This window comes from Ananas comosus, linkage group 15 (genome assembly GCF_001540865.1).
Source record: "Ananas comosus cultivar F153 linkage group 15, ASM154086v1, whole genome shotgun sequence".
Classification (NCBI taxonomy): Eukaryota; Viridiplantae; Streptophyta; class Magnoliopsida; order Poales; family Bromeliaceae; genus Ananas; species Ananas comosus.
The window spans coordinates 11103297-11126164 of record NC_033635.1 but is presented as its reverse complement, the minus strand read 5'-3'; the positions used below and the strand labels follow the sequence as shown (position 1 = coordinate 11126164).

Sequence of the window (22868 nt, the reverse complement as noted above, 5' to 3'; positions counted from 1 at the left end):
GTGGGACCGGCATGTCGCGAATATTTTAAAACGGGCGAGTCACGACCCGTGAGCTTGACCCGTTAACGTCCCTGCGACATGCTCGAGTCATTTTCAAAAGGCTCTTGCATAGTATATTAGAAAAAAAAGAAGATTACTATAAGTTTATAGGAAAAGTCGCATTGATATGAAATTAAAGTATTTTTTAATTTAAATATTTCGATTGGATATCGAAATCAGATTTAAATGATCTATGATTAGTATTGGTATATATATTTTAAATCAAACAAGGGTTAATGAGTGACATAACTTACATTACAGTATTTTGTGTTTTAAGAGTGAGTTTTTCCACACCCGGTGTCGCGGGGAGATGTATCATCTCGACCCATCCGGCCTGATCGGCTCCTATCGCATCGGAGTTTAGATCTGAGCTGGTTGAGATTCGCGCGCGGGCCGAATCGCGACTTCGTGTCGCATAGCTCTCTTCCCCTTGACGCGGTGGCCTGGGGTTCGATCGCGCCGCCCCTCCCCCCCCGCCCCCCCCCCCCCCCCCCCCCCCGCCATGATTACGGCCCGCATCTCCAAAAAAAATATAATTTTAATTTAGTTATTTGGCCTATTACTATGATAAATTCCGCACCCCTCACACATAATTAATTCAAACAAAAAAATCAAACAAAGAAAAGAATATATATATCAGCTAATGGCTCCTCTCATTCAACCACCCCTCATCCCAAAGCCTCCGACTCGGCCAGGCGCCCCGGCCGATGTCGTCTGCGAGACCGCCGCAGCCCCGAGGCGGGCCCGCGGCCGCGCGAGGTCTACTGGTGCACCGAGCGCTTCCGCAGGTCGGTTGCAACTGTCACCGGGCGCGCCTCGCCTGTCGACAACATTACGCCGCCGCCGCCGCCGCACGCTGACTTTTTAATGGTGGCTATGATCAGTGGTCATCATCTAATGATCAATTGGTGGCCCACACATATAATCCATGTATGGGCGGGAAAATGGGATCAATTGAATCAGTGGAGCATGATTTATTTCTATTCATGTTTGATGGTTATGATGATGCTATGGTAACAAAACATATGACCCCATGTGGGCACTGATTGTATGAATGCTTATAATTTTTGTAGTTTATTTTCTAAAATTCTGGTTTTTGTGTATTTATAATGGGCCTTTTTAGAGATTGAGTTGTTATTGGATCAGATGGCCATTGGCATGGAATATTGTGGATATGACTTTCTATCTATATATATACTTATTTATTTATATCTTATATAGATTGACTACATACTCACTATTTAACACAAATCAATCATCGCGTCTTTCTTACTCTTACGAGTACGATCGGAGTGTCGACCTACATAGCGAGCCTAACTGTCGTGGTCCGCAGAGTCTCCCGCAACTCCTTCCTCCCCCCCGACGCGCGATGAATGATGGCGACGAAGGCGACGCCATCCCGGCCACACGCCCTCGGCGCGCCCGGGATTCGGCGGGCGGCCACGCCGACGACATGGAGTCGTCTGGTCCCCACGGCGGGGTCAAGTGAGACATCTCGATTCACAACCTAACGGCCAGGCGGGCGGTTCGCCTCCTCTCGCCACCCTCCAATCCCACCCCGACGCGGAGGCGGATGAGGAAACCTCGGTCGATCGGGAGGCTGGATTTCGCGGTGTCGCGGATCGGAGCGACAGCGCGGTGAGATCGGGGGAGGTTCAGGACGGGGATCTCGAAGATTCGGACACAAGGCGTGTGGGATTCCAAAGGTTGCGTTCCACGTTCTACTTCGGAGGCGAGGATTGACGACGAGGCGGGCGGCCGGAGGGGAACGATCTGCAAGCGAGGCTGGTGGAGGTGGTGGTGGTGTCGGCGGCAGCGGTGTGATCGGCGTAACGGAGGAGGTGATCACGTTCGCGAGGAACATCTCGAAGCATCCAGAGACGTGGTTGGATTTCCCGTTGCTTCCCGAAGAAGACGATTTCGAAGGTTTGTGTTCTATTAACTGTTCTTTGATATCAATTAAATTATGATGCTTGTAGATGTGCTCTTTGAATTGCGAATAGATGTATATAATGGCGTCGTATGTGTGATGTTAAGGAAAAAATTATGCTTTAATTGTATAGAATTATGTTTCAATGGGTTATTTTCACTAAGATGTATTTTCATTTGCTCCTGGGATCTGTGAGTTCAAAATTAAAGTGAACTTCTCTTTCTCTGCTAGTTAACAGCTTTTGTGTTAAGCACTTTTACTCTGATTTTGCCTTAACATAGAAAGCAGCGCCAATTTTTAATTTTCTGAGGGAGATTCTGGTAGATTATCGCTAGTTATGTAAGTTCTGCGTCTCATTGGGAACGCTTTGAACCTTATATCTAACACAGTTGAATGAACAAAGGAACTTGAAGCAGCGGAAAAATTGTACTGATGGAATGTGGGATAGGTGAACAAAGGTCGTTTACCGATATGAAGCCTAATGGCGTAATTTCATTAGTGTTTAAAATCCATCTCATAGTTCTCTCGAATGCAGGATCATCTTTGTTATTTCTTGTTACAGTATGCCGGCGAAATACATAAATAACTTGTGTAACACTTTTAGTCTTCTAGATATATATATTCACAAGACTATTTTTCTCTATTTTCATTGTTACTTCAACAAATTTTGTGCTCTATGTCTTAATTGATTTGCTTTCAACTTTTGTATTGTGCCATCGGAATTTCACTTTTTTTAAAATCTATATATATTTCAAACTATGTTGCCTTTCATGATTTGTGAGATAAAAGATAAATACGTGGCAACTGTGTACTAACTGCTTATTTTACTGATGGTTAAATAAAGTCATCAAACATGTTTGCTACTAAGCTTGTTTTTATCCTGTTACTTTATTGGAAGGCATTGCAATCAGTGCAGTGCGGGCATTTTTATCCTATTTGCTTCTGATTGTTTTATTAATTGTATCATGCCATTGTCAGATTTTGACATGTCTGATGCCCAACAAGAGCATGCATTGGCTGTCGAGCGCCTTTTACCTAGATTAGCAGCCTTAAGAATTGAACTTTGCCCGAGCCACATGAGTGAAGGTTGCTTTTGGAAAATTTATTTCGTGCTCCTACATCCCAGACTCAATAAGCAGGATGCTGAACTTCTGTCAACTCCTCAGGTAACTTGCCGGCACTTCATGCTTGATTTTCCTGGCATGATATTCTTTACCAGTTTGCACTTTCATATAGTTTTTCTCGCTATGAATTTGACATCTAAATTTGGCCATTTCTACTAACTTCATGATCATTAATTTACAAACAAAATGTCTTTCTTGTAAAGCTCTAATACTGAAGATTATGCAATACAAGCCCATCAAGCAGGATCTTGACTCCTTAGTTTTGACCAACTTTGCAAAGTATTATTCATTTCATATGGTGGTAGACTATGCAAATCCTCTCCTTAATGTATAGATGTTTGTCCGACTGAAAGTGAAATTTTATTTCGTTACCATCTGTTCTTGTTTGTCTATATTTTCTCCGTATCAAAAGCTTATACCTGATGCATGATTTTCAATTTGCTTGATGTATGAAAATCTGATGTTATTGTCGGCCTATGAAACATGTTACTCTAGTTTTCTATTGGTGGAGGGGCATCTTTATGTGAGATCTAAGCTAGCTGGCAGGTTGTAATCTAACATTCATTTTGCTAATTCCCCAGATCTGATAGATTTATCTAAAATAATGTATCCATGTGAGGTGCTAGCAAGCTGTAATATTTTGGAAGTTAGTGGTTTGGCTTATAATAGAAGCGAGTACACTGAAACATGTGACTACCTGCTGGAGTGACCAAGAATTAAGATACTGTGATGCCTAAATATTTAAACTCCTAAGATGTCCTTGGAAAGCCTGTAGTGCTTGATCATGTTGTCGCATAGCTAGTGTTTGGTTCCATGTTAAAATGGCCTGGAAACAGTTTTTGCTGAAAGTATCTTATACGGAATCAAACACTTGGAAAGCTCTTTCTCAGGCCCTGTATCTCAGTTTAATATTTCAGTTAGATATGTGGAACTAAATACTTGCAGTGAATAAATAGTATCCGAAGCTCAGGGGCTGTGAATTTTAGTTTAGCATTCTTCGACAATATTCTAGTTAGATATTCAGTTAACCTGAAGAAAAAGAATGAAATACGATAGGGAGGGATTGTTTTGAGTTTTATAAAATTCTGGAGAAGCCAAACATGAGTTCTTGTTTCAATAGTCCCTTTATCCTAATCTTTCGTGCCGAGACTACTTCTTGGTGCAATTTTTGCAGTTTTTCTTCTTCCAATCTTTCTCAAATTCAAGAATTTCAATGACAAAAGATGGATTTAGCTAAAATGTTGTGGCAGTTACTTTTTTGGTGCTTTCCCTTCTTTGAGAAACTCTCGACTTGTGCAGATTGTAGAAGCCAGGGCCATGCTACAGAGGCTACAGAATCAGACAAAGTTGGAAAAGCAAGCGCCCACTATCGATCTCTCCTACAAGAAACCAGACCAACTTGCAACTCCAGAGGATAAGCACTTTTCAGCTTCGAGAGATACCTACGAATCCTTAACACCCAATACACAAGAAACCAAAGCTACTTTCCCTGAAATGGATCTGGAGACCGAAAAGCACCCAATCCTTACAATGGAGAAACAAGTAATAGATAAGTCCGTGATTGAAGAAGAGCTATTAAAGCCACATCCCTCCAGAGATAAGATCCAGCCGTCGGAAGTATCTATTGAAAAGTTTGACGATGAAGATGACGCCGACGACTGGTTGAAAGAGGAGGACGAGGAGGAGACGGGCGTTCCTGTGAACACCTCGCTTCCAATAGGAAATGAGGAGGATGTATCCTTTAGTGATCTCGAGGAAGACGACGATGATCATACAAAATGATGTCCACGCAAATGGACAAGCAATTCGAAACAGATGTCGGCCCGACCCAAGTTGGAGCTCTCTCAGTTTCACATAAATGTCGGTTTACTGTTCATATAAGCAAAACCAACCAGTTATGAAGCGATCGGGCTTTCGTGTCGCTGCTGTATTTTACATCTGTTCGTTTCTGTCTCCGCCTCATGTTCTTTCATTCGTTCGCATTCTCTGTAGATAAACGCCGTGCACAATTCTTTATGTTCCCTGAAGTTGCCTATTGATCTGTTTAGTTATATCTCAGAATGGATTGCTCGTGTTTGTTCATATGAATTGCTTATATTTTGCTCCGCAGAGTGATATAAGAGCTACGAAAATATTAGCTCATGTAGGTTGAAATGGATGTAATCTTTTTGCAGTGCGCACTTTTAACTTTGTCTCTCCCATTTCTCTCTACTCCTCATTAGTATGTCTAAAATTACTTTAGCATCCCAAACACATTGTTTATTTATTTGTTTATTTATTGCATACAAAATACTACACTGTACAAATGCTTATCTATATTATCAAATAGAAAAGAAGATAAGAAAAAAAAAAGAATTGAAAATTTATTACCAACCATTAATGCTTTCTAAAGAAATGACCAAGCAATCAGCAAATGAACAAGCCAAATTCGAAGACTTAAACAAAAGAATTTAAACAAAACTCCACTGAGCACTCACCATGTAACATACATACAACTAGTTATTATTTCCTTAATTTCTCTAAATAAAGAAATGGAAGATTAATTATATGTGTTGATCGAGCCTAAGCTAACCGTCCTTCTTCTTCTTCTTCTTCCTCTTCTTCAGTGCTATGGTTATGGTCTTATGGAAATGTACTAGTACTATATATACCTCTACTAGTACTAAAGATGTTGTCTTTATCAAGAGGGGAGGGAGACCTTCCCGGGGCGGTCGGCGGCCTTGAGGGTGCGGTCGATGAGGCGTCGCGCCTGCATGCTCTTGATCTCCGTCCTGAGGCTCGCGCTCTTCTCCATCCTCGCGTACGGCCTCTGCTTCAGCTTCTGCTTCAGCTTCTGCTTTATCACACCCACCAGGCTCCCCAGCTGCTCACTCCCCATCAATGCCATTCTAATTCTAATCACTGCGACTACTACTGCTACTCTCTTTTCCTCTCATGGGTGTTCCTTAATTTGTTTCTTGTTGAAGGGATCAAAATATCTTTTTCTCTCATGGATGTTCCTTATTTTGTTTGCTGTTGAAGGGATCAAAATATCATACAGAGGAGGATGCATGGTAAGTTTGTTGCCTGTAAGGCGGGAATAGTGGGCCAAGTAGTTACAAGCATGATCATAATTTCGTACATATTTAGAGGTTATATATATATATATATATATGAGTCCGGCTATGGTGCTTGTAAAAGCACCAAGCACTTGGTACTTGTAAATTTTTTACCGTTAGATCTATACCTTTGATCATTTTCACCCGTTAGATTATACTATTCAACCAACCACCCACTTAACCCTAGAGAGCCCACATCATCCTAATCGCACATTCTTTAATCTAAGGGCTGAAAACTTACAAGCACCAATGACTTGGTACTTTTAAAAGTATAGGAGCTCAATTCTATATATATATATATAGAGAGAGAGAGAGAGAGTGTCCGGCTACTATACTTTTACGAGTATTGGCTCTCTTATACTTATAAGTTTTTGGCCCTTAGTTTTTGACTCTCTTATATATATTAACAATTATTTTAATTTATTTCAAAATCAATAAAAATTTGTAAATCATATTTATTAACAAGTTTAGAATAAAATTTATGTTTTAAAATTTAATTTTGATCCATTATATAATTAAAAATTTTTAATTGTTAATTTATATTTGATATCAAAAATTAAAAATTAAATCTAAATCATGATTTAAACTCAAATTTAAATTTTAATGTAAAATAAATGGATCGAAGTGTTATTTTTTAACAGATTGATTATTATCATTTATTTTTATTTGAAATATTTTTAATAGATTGATCATAACTGTTCGTAGAATTGAATTTATTGATAAATTTGAATATTTTTTTTTAACAGATTGATCAACCATAACCGTTCGTTCTTATTTGAAATATATTTTTTACAAATTGATCCGTTCGTAGGAAATATTTTTTTATTCCTTCCTTCTGTTATTCTTATATATAGTACAAATATAGATAGGAATGCTATTTTTTAATAGATTGATTATAACCGTTCGTTTTTAATTGATCATAACTATTTGTTTTTAATTGATTACAATCATTTGTAGGCTCGATATAAATTAAAATTTTAACAGATTAATTATAACCGTTCGTTTTTAATTAATCACAACTGATTAATAGTTCAAATTTGACATCAAATTAAATTTAATTTACGATTAAACTTTTTTTTAATTTAAATTTAATAACTAAATATTAATTTTTGATTTAGATTAAAATTTTAACAGATTGATCATAACCGTTCATTTTTAATTGATACAGTCGTTTGTAGGATTGGATTTATAGATGGATAAGAATGCTATTTTTTTAAATGATGGATCATAACCGTTCGTTTTATTTGAAATTTTTTTAATAAACTAATCATATCTATTTATAGGAAATATGTTTGTAGGGAATGTAGGAAATATTATTTTATTTCTTTTCGGATTTCGTTTGTCATTGTCAAAAAAATAATGTCAGATGAACCTCAATACCAAACTAAATTTTAAACTAGTTAACAAAAAACCAATTGGAATTAACCCGTATAAAATAGTTTTTTGTGTTAGAAATGTGAAGTTACTTGGCTTTTATATTGGACCTAAGCGTTTTATTTTATCATTAAACCGTTAGAAAATAATTTTTTTATGCATTATTTATAAGCTTAGCTTGAGCATCAATTTTAAGGGATAATTAATACTAGTAGGTGATATGATCTTTAATTAGGACATAGTACTACTATGTACACAGACCTAATATGTTTGTAAAATTTCAAATTAATCTCAAATTAGAGAGAATCAAACGGGGAACTCAAGAGTCACCGCATCATGTTAATTATGTATCCACTAAATTAAATAGGGAAATTTTCGAATACCCCCAGTGGTTTCGCACTTTCTCACTTTAGTACTCTATGGTTTAAAGTGTATCAAGTTAGTATTCTGTGGTTTCGCACTTTCTAACTTTAGTACCCCATGGTTTAATATTTCGTTAAATTATATACAAAAAACTTCAGATACCCTTGCTAGATTTATCGAATATTCATTTTTTAGTACTCTTTAGTTTTAACTTTATCACTGATTTAACGAAAAAAAATCCCAAAATAGATAATAAAAAGAGAAAAATATAACTCATGCTACTAATTTGATACAAAAATAAAACCACAGAGTACTAACTTGATACACTTTAAACCACACGGTACTAAAGTGAGAAAGTGTGAAACCATAGGGTACTAACTAGATACATTTTAAACCATAGGGTGTTAAAGTGAGAGAGTGCGAAACCAGAGGGAAGGTATTTGAAGTTTTCACAATTAAATATTAATGGACTTTGGAAGAGAATAAAATAATTAATCAAATTAATGGTGCAGTAATGGGACATAAATAATTAATAAATTTCCCACCTACTTGGAGTCTTGGACTCGTTGCATTGAAGTCGCCATTGGCTGCGTTCAACCGCCGATTCCAATTGTACTGAAGTCGTCAACCCAGAACGGCGTCCCCACGGACCCCACCCGCCACATTTGATGCGGACGGAGTCGCCGAGGCCTTCGCCACCGCATACAAGTCTCCGTGCGAGCGCGGCGAAAGCCCCGGTCCACCACGTCACCCGTGGACCGCACCATTGTTGCTTTAAAATTCGTGCAGGAATTACGTGGGAAGCCTCTTTTGTGGAGAGAGAGAGAGAGAGAGGGGCAGTCCACCGTCATAGTTTTAAAATTCGTACATTATATATGATAAAAAAAAATTAATTATATTATTTTTTTTTGTACAGATTTTTTTTTGAATTTTTTAATTAATAATTTTTTCAAACTATAGTTACTTAACTAAAGTTTATTATTTTCAAATTTTAAAATTAGTTTTTTTTGAATAAAATAGTATTGTTTTTATTCACATATAAAGTTGTGAGGAAACTCAGAAGTTTTCTCATGAAAAAACGATTTCACTAAATATTAACTATTATTCTAGAATTTACGCATCGTATATGATGAATAATTATACTGTTCTTTCATAGAATTTTTTTTTAATTTTAAAAAATCAAATAACAAATTTAAAAAATTAGTTACCGATAATATTCTTTTAATATAAAAGTAACTCATTCGCGCGCATTTATATAATTTTGATACTTGTATCTTCTATGTAGGGGTGGCAATCTAGCTCGCTGTTCGTGAGCTAATTCGTGTTCGGCTCGAAATGAATTCAATATCGAATCGCTCGTTTAGTAAACGAGTCGAACATGAGCTGAATTTTTCGGCTTGTTTATTAAACGAGCCGAACACAAGCTGGGGTTAGCTCGCTCGTGTTCGGCTTGATAACAGCTCGAATACATATATTTTATATTTATATAATTTATTTAATTTATATTTATATATATAAATAAATAATTATATATATACTATATATTTTTATTATTTAATTTTTAGCAAAATAAAAATATAAAGGCGAGCTCAATTATAAAAAGACTTATTTATATGTAAAATTTCAACTATTAGATCAAAGTCTAATGGATAAGATTTTATAAATTTATTTTATATATATATTCAATCTAATCCTTTTAACTTATTGTTCGTTGGTCAGCTCGTGAGTCAGCTCATGTTCGGCTCGTTTATTAACTAGCCGAAAACGAGTTGAATTTTTCGACTCGATACTTTAACATGTCAGCTCGTCTCAGCTCACTCATGTTCAGCTCGTGGACACCCCTGGGTGCCAGAGAGATGAGTTGGTGGACAGGGTCCATAAGCTTCAATCACATACGACTATTTGCATTTATCTCAACGCGCTCTCTCTCCCCAGTTTTCGTGTGGGGACCACCGTAACGGTGTATATAACTCTTCGCCGCTCCTTTCACGTCCCGAAACGGAACGTGCCCCTCTCCTTTTTTAGAGACGACTCCGTTCCGTTCCCGTGACCACCTCCCTCTTCTCCTTCGCAAAACCCCCTCGAGGGTTTCCTCCAAACCCTAGCCCCCATCCTCCCCTCCTCCAAAACCCTAATACCGCGCCGCGGATTCCCATGGCCTCCCTGTTCGCCGAGGCGGCGCTCGCCCTCTCGCGGCCGCCGCGGCGGCGGCGGTGGCTCCTCCTCGCCCTCGCCGTCGCCGCCTCCGGCTACGGCGCCTACAGGGTTTACCACCTCCCCTCCGTCGCGAGGAGGCGGAGGAGGCTCGCGCGGCTCCTCCACGCCGTCGTCGCCCTCGCCGACGCCGCCTCCGCCTCCGCCGATGCAGCCGCGCTCGTCTCCGGCGACCTCAACCGCTTCCTCCGCTCCGACTCCGACGAGATCCCCACCAGCCTACGGCAAGCGTCGAAGATCGCCATGTCCGAGGATTTCTCGAGCTCCGTCTCCGCCCTCTCCGAAGCCGTGACCCGCGGCGTCCTCCGCGGCTCCGTCTCCGGGTCCGATTCCTCAACCGAGCCCTTATCGGATCGGCTTCTGGACAAGCTCTTCTCCCCCGCCGGTTCCGGCTTCGCCTCCGTCGTCGTCGGGAGCTTCGCGCGGAACCTGGTGGTTGCGCACCACTCCGCGGTGCCGAGCGGGGAAAGCGCGGAGGATCCGCGGTGGCTTCAGGTGGTGTTCGGGGAGAGGGGGAAGGAGCTCGCGGCGAATTGGATCCAGGTGTTCGTGAGCACCGCGGTGGCGGCGTACCTCGACCGCACCATGGCGATCAACACGTTCGACGAGGCGCTCTCCAGCATCACCAACCCCAAGCACGAGGCAAAGGTGAAGGATCTGTTGGTCTCCCTCAGCAATGGCGCCGTCGAAACCCTAGTCCGGACCTCGCACCAGGTCATCACCTCTTCAAGCTCGAGCTCATCGAAGACCCCAGTGGAACTCGTCGCGAGAGAAGCTATTGAATCGAATTCGGCCGCATTGGTAGTTCCAGGCAATAGGAGGTTAGTGCTCGACGTAACCGGGAGGGTGACGTCGGAGATGGTGAGGTCCTTCCTTGATTTCGTGCTACGGGGCGTTTCGGATGGCGTGAAGAAGAGCGTCCATGGCGCTCACCATGAGGTGGTGGAAAGGGGCTTGATGGTGGTGAGGTATCTCAGTGCCAAGTCCATGGCCATCTTCACCATATGCCTTGCCTTGTGCATGCACATCTCTATCGGGACGAGGCTTATCGTCCCTGCTTAAGTGTCGGCTTCTGTTACTTCACTAGGAAGTTGTTTGAGAATTTCCGTTCTTACTGCTCCAAATTATACTACATTCCTTGAAAAGAAACCACAGGAGAGAAAGGGAATCAAGTTCCATGCTTTTTTGGCGAACCTTCTTTCTTCAAAGACCAGTAGTGCCTGAATGTTTGTCCACACGATTTGGTAAATTGTGTTAGACTTATTTACAGTTGATTTCTTTTTAATAGAATAGCTCTTTTCGGTGTGTTAGAAAAGGGCAATTGTTATTATTACATCAGATTGATGGGAAGCAACATGTTTTATTTGTGTGTAAGTAGAGAAAGCTTAGAGGAAAAGCAGGTGTAGAGAAGAAGCATTGTACAACAAGAGTTCTTTTGTTATAAATTAGTTGGAAATATGAAGAAAAGTTGATTTTCTCTGCTGTTTTCTTACTTTTCACCTTATGTTGTTTGCAAATGTACGTTCTTTCAGCTCATTGATCTTTTTCTTTCCGTGTTTTATTTTGTTACTTTTAATATGTTACCTGCTATGTTAAGCTTTTAACATCAGCACTTGTATCAAGACATTGAATCACATCTTTTTGAGTTTGAGTTTATGCATGGCTTATGTCGACTAGGAAATATTTCATCTGAAGATGTGCGTGTACAAAATTACAAATCACCATGGGGAATCTAACAGTAAGTTTGAGCTTTTACTGCTAGATATTTCTTGTTTTTTATGTCTGTGGTGTGTGTACCATTTTTATCTCATTCTATGAATATTTGATAGTTTGTGTTTTCACATATAGCTTGTATTTAATCTTGATGTTTTGTTTCAGTGGCACCTCTTATTTCTTTCTAATCAGCATGTTGATGAGCTCTTATCAATTGCCGGAGCTGGCTTTGCCTCTTCATAATCAGTAGTTCAGTTGAAAGATTGTGATAGCACTCGCTCTGATAAGCAACCTCAGTTCGGAAGCAGATGGGTTTCTAAATTTGCATGCTCTGCAGCATAATCGACGGTCCTATATGAGGGTATGTAGGAAACTCATTTTAATTGAGATGCGCACACTAATTATTCTTATGCATCTGGAGATTTAGTCACCTTGTTTTAGCGTATAACTTGCATTCTAATCTCATATATTCTTTTGGAGGCACACCAGTTTTCCATTTTAAATAGCAGAGAAACTCATCTTCATTTTCTAATCAGGTTCTTGATAAGCTTTTTGTCACTAGAGTCGGCTTTTGCCTCTTTGTAATGGGTAGCTTCCTGTAAAAACATGCGTTGTTTTCGACACATAGCAATGAGAAACCTCACTAAAGATGCAGGTAAGTAATTTTAAGTTTGTATTCTTCATACTGCAGCATAATTGTTGTTCCTTTCCCAGGATATGTAGGAAATTCTGTTGAAAATTTGTTATTGTAAAGGTTCAAATGAAACCTATTTCGTTTAGTGTGGTCTTTGGATCAAGATCAAGCTGGGATGATGGGGGCCAATCAGATTAACTGAATGATCTGCTTTTATTTTTCTTCAAAAAAGATGAAGTTTTACCTTACTTTTGTTTTCATGAACTGAACTGTTATTAATTCAATCGACATGATTTCTGTTCCTTTGTTAGTATTGATGTGAGATTTGGCTATAGGGATTTTAATCATTTATGAGTTTAATTGGGACTTATCATGACATATCTTAGGAGGAACGAGGGGCCAGGATTCTGTGCAGTCTTAGGATGCTGACATAGGGATGTCAACTCTTCCCTTGATTATCTCCAAATTCGCATTCGTTTGTGAATTGCATTATCATGGTTTGGCTTATAGAGGGATTCCAGCGTTGATTTGTTCAGAGTTCAAGTGGCACATAGTATCTGGATAAACAAATTTTGCAATGTGGAGGAAATATGCCCGTTCTTTGTTGTTTAATTTAGATTACTGCAAGAAAAGTTCTCTTGACACATACAGCCCAACTATCTTCATCTCTCTCTCTCGCTCTCTCTTGCTCTCTCCCTCTCTCTCTCTCATTCCTTGTGTCTGAAATAGTTTGGCCTAAAGCTGATTCATTCTAGATCTAAGTATCTCGTTTATGACCTACTAGACATAGTGTAAGATCATCTGTAAGATAATTTTGCAAGCTTTTTGTTTATATTTCATTTTCTGTTGCTGGAGCATGCTCGATTTTTTGTTTTGAATTTGAATTGTCGGTCCTCTACATAAAAAAGATAGAAAACTAGTACAACCTTAATGGATGAAAATAAAGAGCACATGTGTTGGAGTATATCTTTTCCATGCACATCTTGGAGAGTGGAGAAGTCGAACTTTGCAAGATGAGTTGGTGCTTACATAGCTGATTGGCCTCCTTGTCGTGTTTAGGAGCGAAAGAATTCTAGAAAATATTATTAATTTGCTTGTAATTAGTGGCTCCAATTCAAGGTCTTTGAACAATCCTCTTGTTTGTCATCGTTTTTTTTAGATCAAGCTAGGCACTTCTTACCTTTATAAAGAGTGATAAAGAACAGGACAGTATGGAAGCCGTATAGCATTGCTGCAGACTTTCCAAGAAATTTCTGATCTAAGATCAATGAGTTTACGGCTTCAAAATTATAAATTAGATGTATAATAATGACATTTGGGGCTGATTTTCAATTGCTACCTGTAGAGAACAAGAAAGGGGAAGAGCGTATTAATTTCCTTGAGCACAGGATGTAATAAGTAGATGAAATTTCTAAGACGGATTTTAAATCAAAAGTACAAAATCTGCAATTAAAGGTGTTGTGATTTTTGAGAAGCGAAAGAAGATGAGATCTCCTTGAATGTAAATCTTCATAAATTGGCAAAAGACTTAGTTACAGAGTATATAGAGAGAACACTGATTTGACTAAACAAAAGCAATCATTTTGCCTAATTATTAAAGGAGAAGAAGTTGGTTGATTGTTCATGCTACAATTTTCTTAGCAATTCCGGTTTCTTATTTATTTCAGTTTAATTGCCTCTTGCTTCAGCAAATCCTTTAATTAGTTCAATCAAATAATGTGCTGATTCACTTCACTTTGTCCTGGTCAAACTTGATTTCTAATAAAAGCCATTTATACATTCTACATCTATGCATTGAATTAGTGACAGTTCTTGGGAAATTTAATCTCTTGCATGGCTTTGGACACCTTTCAAGTTAATATATCATATGATCGATCTGTGTCGGACAAACAATATTCGGACCGAAGTTCTTTGACGAAGTCAGTCCTCTTTGACGAAGTCAGTCCTTATCTCTAATACATTCACTGCTGGATTGGTTGTTCTCTGGTTAGTCTTTAAATTCCCTTCTCACTTATATTCCAACGGTATTCTTATTTATTTTCTCGGCCAAACTTTTGTAAACCTTGACAAGGAAAGATATTTTGTAAAATTCGTAAAGAAGTTGTTGATTCATTGCTTTTGTTGCTAGTTGTTGACTTCTAATTGATACTTCTACTTTCACATTTCTTTGTTGATCTTCTCTGTAATCTCTGTGTACGGTCGAGGAAGCCACTTTCATCACTATTTCTGATAGTAACACAAAATTCTGGGCTTGCAGAGTCTTCACTCTGATATCATATTCTATACAACCTTGTTGATCCAGATGTTACAATCTGGTTGGCAGCTTAGAAGAATAAATCAATGGTTATTTTTCAAGTGAATTTGCAGAAGAATTATGGTTTAGGTTGTATCCAGGTTGGATCAGAGTTTAGATAAAACATTAATATATTCTATTTTAGGATGTGAGGAGTAAGAGAGAGGAATCATCCTCCTCTTCTGAATTCTTAAACAGTCCTTGCAGATCGCTCAGGTGGTTTTTCCTCTAAACAACTGAGCCCAATAAATAAAATTAAGCTATTTCTAGTGACTCGCTAATATGAACTGTACAATTATCTAGCACAAAATTAATTGACTTTGATAACTAATAATGTTTGCGCTATATTTCCTTCTTGATACGTTCTGAATCCAATCATTCTTGAGCATTCTAATACCCCTAATTTGTAGTGAATTTCCTGTTGTGTTAGAAGATGCAGCATGCATGGCTTTATGCACTTGAGCTGTAGGGTTTCATATAAGTTCATCGGACATAATCATATGTCTGTTCTACTATATAATTGGCTGCGCAGTGTTTGTCCGTTTCTTTATGTGCGGATAAACATGATGACAAATCTTTACTGATGAAATGCTTTTTTAACTACTGCTTGTAAACTTGCTATTTTTGAAAATTTTATCGGGGAAGAGTGAAAGAAAGAGGTTTTCTTTTTTATTTCCTGCTTTTTGTTGTCTATTTTGAGTTCTAAATGTTTTCTATATTGTTTTTTCTAATGGATTGTCTACATCGATGAGCACATTGAGGTGTTGATCTGAGAGCCTTTGTATTCCTTTTTCGTTCTTTTATTATTGGGCAATTGGAATTTTCTTTCATTAGTAATTTAGTTATTTGGCTTTACTTTGTTGTTTAATTCTCACTTACAAGTTGGACATTACTGACTCGAAAACTCGTCTGTTTAATTTCTTTCAATGATCTTGTATTTAACAATTTTTATGTCTCAAACAGGTCTCAAAAAAAAAAAAAGAGGAGAAATACTTGCTGATAAAGAGACGGGAACTACAGTGGATTGGAAATTGGGTTGACTTATTCTTGTAAAGAAATTCGGCTTATTCGTAGCGCGATTAACCAGTTCATGACGCGCGTAAACGTCCACTGAAGCTTGTGTTTATGGTACGTTAATTTCCCTTTTATTTGTTTATTTGTTTATATCACTCTTAAGTTTTATTAGAAGTTCTATCTATCTCATTCCCCTTGTCAAAACCATATCTCTACTTTTTGAAAGGAAAAGCTTAACAAAAAGTCTAGCATTTTTCGCTCCTATCGTTATTATTCCAGTTTTCCGTAAGATTCTGCTACAGTAAGATGCCTACATTTTTCGACCATGTAGCGGTAAGTGAAATCAATGAAGTTATGTTTTTACAAAGTACATGTGATTGTTATGTGCTAATCTGCTCGCTGATTTGACAGCAGTTGATTACGGGGCGCGTAAGATCCAAACTGCAAGGAGAGTGTGTAACTTCCAAGATAGTCCGGTTAGCAAAATAATGATCGAATTCAATGAATCTTTATGTCAGTATCATGAAGGCGTGTTGAAATGTTCGGATTTTGGTTCAAGTTTGGCTCCAGAAACACTGTGTGGGGGAGGCTTTTGAACTACCTCGTGTCTCACGTGTGAAAGCGTGAGATCTCTCATTTTTGCCGCAAATGTTGACTATGTAAGTATGTTGAGATTGTTGAGCATTATATTTGCCCATTCTCAATTCCTTACCATTCATTGTTCAAACAGGGTACTTTAGGAGAGGATAGGGTGGGGATGATGGAGTGTGATTTGTGGGCCACAACAACTAACAAGTTTAACACTAATTTGAGCATGTGGCGGCCGGGCCCTACCATCATCACTGCCGTCGTTGCGAGGGTTGTCCCCAGCATAAGACCGTCTTATCTGCCGATCAGCACATGATCGGCACGAGATTGGGAACGACGTTAGCGGTAAAAGAAATAGTCTTATGTCAGTAATCGTCCTCAGAAGCTTCCTCTTCTTTGTATATATATGATGTTGCATCCACCGCCGCACGCGTTCCGACTGTTAGCTTGATAGAGTTGAGTTCCCACTCATAGATCTATTAATTAATAGGCCTCCAATGTAAGACTGTTTTATCTGCAGATCAGTATAAGATTGGCATGAAATTGGAAACAATGTTAACGGCAAATGAAAGTCTTATGTCAGCAATCATTCTTAGAAACTTCCTCTTCTTTGTATATATGATGTCACATCCACCGCCGCACGCACTCTGGCCATGCCATTATCTTGAGAGAGTTAAGTTCCCACTCATAGATCTGTTAATAGGCCTCCAATATAAGACCGTTTTACCAATACATGATTGGTTGGAAACGGCGTTAACAGCAAATGAAATAGTCTTATATTAGCAATCGTCCTCATAAACTTCCTCTTCTTTGTATATACGATGTCACATCCACCGCCGCACGCACTCTGGCCATGCCATTATCTCGAGAGAGTTGAGTTCTCACTCATAGATCTATTAATAGGTCTCCAATATAAGACCGTTTTATCTGCAGAACAGTACATAATTGGCATGAAACTGGAAACAGAGTTAACGGCAAATAAAATAGTTTTATGTCAGCAATTGTCCACAGAAACTTCCTCTTCTTTGTATATATGACGTCGTATTCACCGCCGCACACACTCTGGCCATGCCATTAGGTCGAGAGAGTTGAGCTCCCACTCATAGATCTATTAATTGGCATTCAATGTAAGACCGTTTCATCTGCAGATCAGTACATGATTGGCATGAAATTAGAAACGGCGTTAACAGCAAATGAAATAGTCTTATATCAGCAATCGTCCTCAGAAACTTCCTCTTCTTTGTATATATCACGTCGCATCCACCGCCGCACGCACTCCAGCCATGCCACTAGGTCGAGAGAGTTGCGTTCCCACCCATCTGTTAATAGGCCACTAACTAGTTAATAAAAGGACACTCACTGTATACATCCCCCCAACCAAAAAAAGTAAGAGGAGCACTGCTAGGGCATTTTGCCTATATATCCCTACGGAGTTCGAATATTGCACAACGGAGTTCGAATATTGCACAATTGTCCCTCAAAACTTTTAATTCAATGTTTCCTAAATTAAGAGTTCAGAATTTAGGGGTTCGCGTAGAATGATATGACTAGTATAATAAATTACATCATTTTGAACCTCTATTCTTTTTTTTTTTAAATACTGTTGTCCCAGGCCAATCTTTTACTTAAAAAAGACCAAAATATATTAAATAGGCATTTGGGACTCAACTGCGAAATATAAAAAAATGTAGAACCTATTGTAGAACTAACCCGAAAGATCTATAATAATCTCTTAAAAAGAGGACCAGCACTAGTTGGTCCCCCAATAGCAGCAATTTGCTACTAATTGGATTCAATTAATTGATTGTTAGAATTTCACAACGAAGGAAAAGAGCGTAACAACAAGTCGGCGCCGAAAAGGTGCCCTCACTTTTTCGTACAACTAACGCAAGATACATAAATATTATATTAAAGAGACAGAGGTCACAGGTTCGATTCCTGCATGCTGCAAATGTGTGCAGGTGCTGGAGGGGGGATTGTTGGCTTAAATGGGCCAGCATCCTGCCCTGTGGCGGGAGGCCATGTGGGCCGAGTCATGTTCGAAGTGGCGTGAGGCCAGGTGGGCCGAGTCACAATCGAGACCCGTGGGCGCTGTTTCTGTACGCTTTAAGTGAATTGGTTGCGTATTTCTAACAGCTCGAGCTTTTGGGATTAATGGTTAGTGCCAACGATCCGACACCGTGTGCTTTTAGAGGCACGGAAATTTTTGTGCTTTTATTTTGTTTGCGATAACAGAACATTCGAATCGATGATCAACTCCGTTAAATTTAATCTGCATCAGTTAAAATATAATTTATAATTGTGGGTCATTATCTATTTTGTGATTGAGTGGTCTTAAAGTGGGCTGTGAGATATTTTTACTAGTGATCAAGTTGTGGGTGGGACTTCTTTTTGTATAGGTGGGGTAGGGTATGCTAAAAGGACATGCTTAATTAATTAGCTTTAGAAGATTGAGATTGTGTGATTATCATTACCATCCGTGTACATGTTGAACCTACTTTGACATATTATTATTTGGTATTATATATAGAGATTTGACAAAGTAATAATGTGCCTTTTGCCAAATTTTAAAAGGCGGTCTATGCGGCCGCATATGGTATATAAATGAGTTATAGTGCACTCATATATTTCCAACTATAACAAGTACTCTATATATATTTGTTATTTTAATGGTAAAATCGTATGCACACTGCATACTGCATATGTGCTATGTGTGTATATTCAGAACATAGCAATATGAATCATATACGAAGTCATATAATTGTTGGTTGAAATAATCTTATTGTTCCTTAACAACGAGTGGACTTTTAGTTCAAATTACTTAATTTAGAGCAAATTAATACATTTTTTTCCAAATTTAATTTGGAACATAATTAGAAAATTAAAGGACCCATTCTTCTTTTCTTTTTTTCTGTGAAAGAGTCCATATGATCCATCCTACTTGATTTTAGACTCCTACATTATGAAATATTCCTAATACTACCTTAATTTCCATGCTTTGTCAAAGTCTCAAATTGGATACAATTCCATTAAAAGCAACCCACTTTTGGCTTGTTTGTATACACATGGTTTCTTCATGGTAGGGTCATAATGGATGGCCATGATGATGGTCACCAAATTTATTCCATGGAACCTTAACATGATGAGGTATATCATATATCATATATATATATATACATTAATACAAATTGGTCAATTTTATTACCTATGTGGGTGAGGACTTTTATAAACAACACAAAAAAAGAAAGATGATAACTCATGCACCTTCTTAATTATGAAGCACCTATATTTCCAAGAGGGAGTTTATATGTTTGTGTGAATGAAAACTTTTGAAATATTTTTTGGCAAAAAAAAAGAAAAAAGAGCAAGAGTTGTAATATGAAGTTATTGTATTTATTCCAATTAATGGAAACTAGTGTAGTTACCCGCGCGATGCGGCAGACAGGTATTATCGAAATATTATATTTTTAATCCAATCCAACTTACCTTAAACAAAAACTATCAAATAATTCCAAAAATATTGTAAAAGAGGTTAAAAATAGATAACAAATAGAAAATAAAAGAGAGAAAAAAAAGATAGAGAAACTATTACTTGGTATTGATCTCTAAGAGGGTGAGACTTACTATTGTTTTTGCCGCCACCTTGATCTTCACTGCCATTGCCCATGCTTTCTTTCACAGTCGCCGCCGCCGCTTTGATCTCTACTACTTTCTCATTCACCACCTCCACTACCACTATGACCTGAAGTATCTAAAAAACTCTACACAAAAAAGAGGAGATAGGATTGTGGGAGTTAGAAAAAACGGATGGTAGAGAAGAAGAAAAGACTCGTGGGCTGGAAAAAGGTGAAGCGGTGGACGTTGAGAAGATGAGAAGATACTAAAATTAGGAGTTGAAAAAAAAAAAAGAAATCCCACACCTCGTACTAAATGAGAATAGAAGAAGACACCAAAATTAGAAGTTAACAAAAAAAATAGAAAAAAGTAAATTGATGCCACATCTTTTGGCAAATGAAAGAGGTCATAATTTATTATAAAAAATAAATAGACTTTTATTTTCATGACATGCATAGGAGAGAATGGGGCTTTTATATGAATTTGTATCGTTTAAGATTATATTAGGATTAGGATAGGTGGTTGCATTAATTAAACGCTATATGTAAAGGGAAGATGAAGGGTTGGATTTTTTGTGTGGGTTTCTAAGTTTACGGAACTCATCTTCTTTCTTTTTTGATTACCTTCTGACGTTACAAAAAAGAAATTATGAGATGGAAAGCCGAAAAGACATACGATATGGAAAAGAAATTAATAAGACAGAAATTAATAAGACGGGAAGCCGAAGAGGTAGACGTTATAGGGAAGGAATTAATGAAACGGAAAGCCGAAGAGACAGACGTTCATAAGGTGAAAGCAAACAGTGAACGAAACACTGTCACGTGGCATTTCTTATGGGGATTAATGTATAGGAATAGATGTGTAAATTAAAGAGAGTTTAATGAAAAAGCTTTAGTATTAATGGTACTAAATTGTGTTCAATGAAAACTTTACTATCTAGTACTTTTATAAAAAAAAAATTATTCAAATAGTACATCTACGGAACCTTTAATTAATCTTTACATTAGTCAAATATATAGTAAAATATCTCCACTTAGCATGTGGTCAAACCCGTAGTTGACTGTGTAAATGTGGGGGAACTTTTTTCTTTTTTCCACTGATGGGTACGTGCACGAGCATCACTGCGGCACGTGCGCATCGTTAAGACTAATGCTTTGATTTTCGTACTAATTAACTAATTTATAAGTTATATGTTTCCAAAGAAAGAAGCATGAATACATTAAATATTTGCATGGTGACAAATATTAACTTCCAATTAGTGGTGAGCTATTTTTTAGGGTGTGTTTTGGTTTTCATCATAAAGCCCAAATCTCCTTTACATTTAGTCTTTTTATTTAATTTGGTAAACGTGTGTATATATAATAATAGGTGAAAATATACGCGACTTATCTAAACTGTAGTTGGCTATCCAATCTTTTAAAATTTTGATTTTATCAGTAAATCTTTTAATTTGTTTGATTTGAATTATTCAAGGACACTTTTTCTTCAAAATTTTAAATACGTCATTTATTTTATAGATTTAGTTAATGTTCTTCGTGTAATTCTCGCAACTATAAATTTAGTAAAGTAGGTAATTAACATAAGTTTTGAAGCAAAATATTGTCGATTAAAAGGATTAATGGTCCATGGTCTAGATAAGTTATATATGTATGATTTTACTTATATAATATGGAGACCTTCTCAACTAATTACTCTTTTATTTAGTTTGCATATTTAAAATATATGATAAAATTTAATTAGTTAAGTTTTATTATTTCTTTATATAGTTTGTACATTTAAAATATGATGAAAATTGATTAGTTAAGTATTTATATATTTTTTTACTTTATAATTTTGTTGTTGTATTATTATTATTTATATATATATAAATAGTTTAGTTGTTTTAGATTAATTTTTTTTAATTATATAGGAATATAATTATATTATTNCTTATCTAAACTGTAGTTGGCTATCCAATCTTTTAAAATTTTGATTTTATCAGTAAATCTTTTAATTTGTTTGATTTGAATTATTCAAGGACACTTTTGTAATTTACACTCCTTCGACTTTAAATGTTCTTCATTTGAGTTATTTTCTAAAATAATTGAGAATTTATCATTAACGAAATCCGCAATCTAATTAGCAAAAAAAGCATAGAAAATTGTTAAAATTAGCACAATCGATATCACAGTTATATATATTTAATAAAAACTTTAATCTCATTGATAATAAGAGTTTAATTCAAAGGAACCAACAAGAGCCGTAAATTAATCAAAAGAAAAATAGTTGAGAGGTCCATTTCAAAAAGGCCTCAAGTTCAGGGGATTTGTGTAGAATTTTAACCTTTTTATTCTCGAATAATCCAATCCAAACTTGTCGTTAATCCATATGCCAAATTGTGGTCGGTTTGGATCATATGGACAAAGTCAAAGCTACAATTTATGATTTTATCAAAACCCAATATGTGACCCACAACCCAAAACCCTCTAATGAGATGTACTACGATCGATATACATTGACAAGGAAAAGAGAGAGAGAGAGAGAGAGAGAGAGAGAGAAAGCAACTTTAATTTGGGTGGCAAACACAAAGCTTCAATTCATTCTAGAAGGTTAAATTTATTCATTTATTTCATGTTAAAAAGGAGAGAGTCAACTACTTGAAAAAAGAAACATGGTATATAGTCTCATCCATGATGTGGTTTTACTCTTGTTTGGTAAACCTATCTCATATATTGTTTTTTAGTGGCAACCAATAAAGCTCTAGAGAGAGGCTTATCCTCACCCCTCTCCACCACATATATATATATATATATATATATATATATATATATATATATATATATATATATATATATATATATATATATATATATATATATATATATATAAT

General features: G+C 37.2%; 2 protein-coding genes and 1 long non-coding RNA gene across 3 annotated transcripts; all 3 read left to right on the top strand.

The window, feature by feature from the left end:
• On the top strand, nucleotides 1409-5251 carry LOC109721099. Its single transcript, XM_020248517.1, has 4 exons — nucleotides 1409-1519; nucleotides 1746-1965; nucleotides 2948-3135; nucleotides 4393-5251. The coding sequence occupies exons 1-4, from the start codon at nucleotides 1409-1411 to the stop codon at nucleotides 4873-4875; spliced, it is 1002 nt and encodes a 333-aa protein (XP_020104106.1). The 3' UTR covers nucleotides 4876-5251.
• On the top strand, nucleotides 9988-12218 carry LOC109720929 (protein PHLOEM PROTEIN 2-LIKE A10-like). The gene is made up of 2 exons (XM_020248296.1): nucleotides 9988-11880; nucleotides 12021-12218. Exon 1 carries the CDS (start codon nucleotides 10083-10085, stop codon nucleotides 11202-11204), a length of 1122 nt encoding a protein of 373 aa, XP_020103885.1. The 5' UTR covers nucleotides 9988-10082; the 3' UTR covers nucleotides 11205-11880; nucleotides 12021-12218.
• On the top strand, nucleotides 13868-16966 carry LOC109720930. Its single transcript, XR_002219101.1, has 3 exons — nucleotides 13868-14475; nucleotides 15746-16455; nucleotides 16527-16966. It is a non-coding gene; the product is annotated as an uncharacterized LOC109720930 (long non-coding RNA).

What these genes read in the sequence shown, in the direction of transcription:
- LOC109721099 (XM_020248517.1), top strand. Translation starts at nt 1,409, where the DNA reads ATGAATGATGGCGACGAAGGCGACGCCATCCCGGCCACACGCCCTCGG. An exon ending in CGTCTGGTCCCCACGGCGGG is followed by an intron (nt 1,520 to 1,745) that starts GTCAAGTGAGAC and finishes GGGATTCCAAAG; the next exon opens with GTTGCGTTCCACGTTCTACT. An exon ending in AACTTCTGTCAACTCCTCAG is followed by an intron (nt 3,136 to 4,392) that starts GTAACTTGCCGG and finishes CGACTTGTGCAG; the next exon opens with ATTGTAGAAGCCAGGGCCAT.
- LOC109720929 (XM_020248296.1), top strand. Translation starts at nt 10,083, where the DNA reads ATGGCCTCCCTGTTCGCCGAGGCGGCGCTCGCCCTCTCGCGGCCGCCG.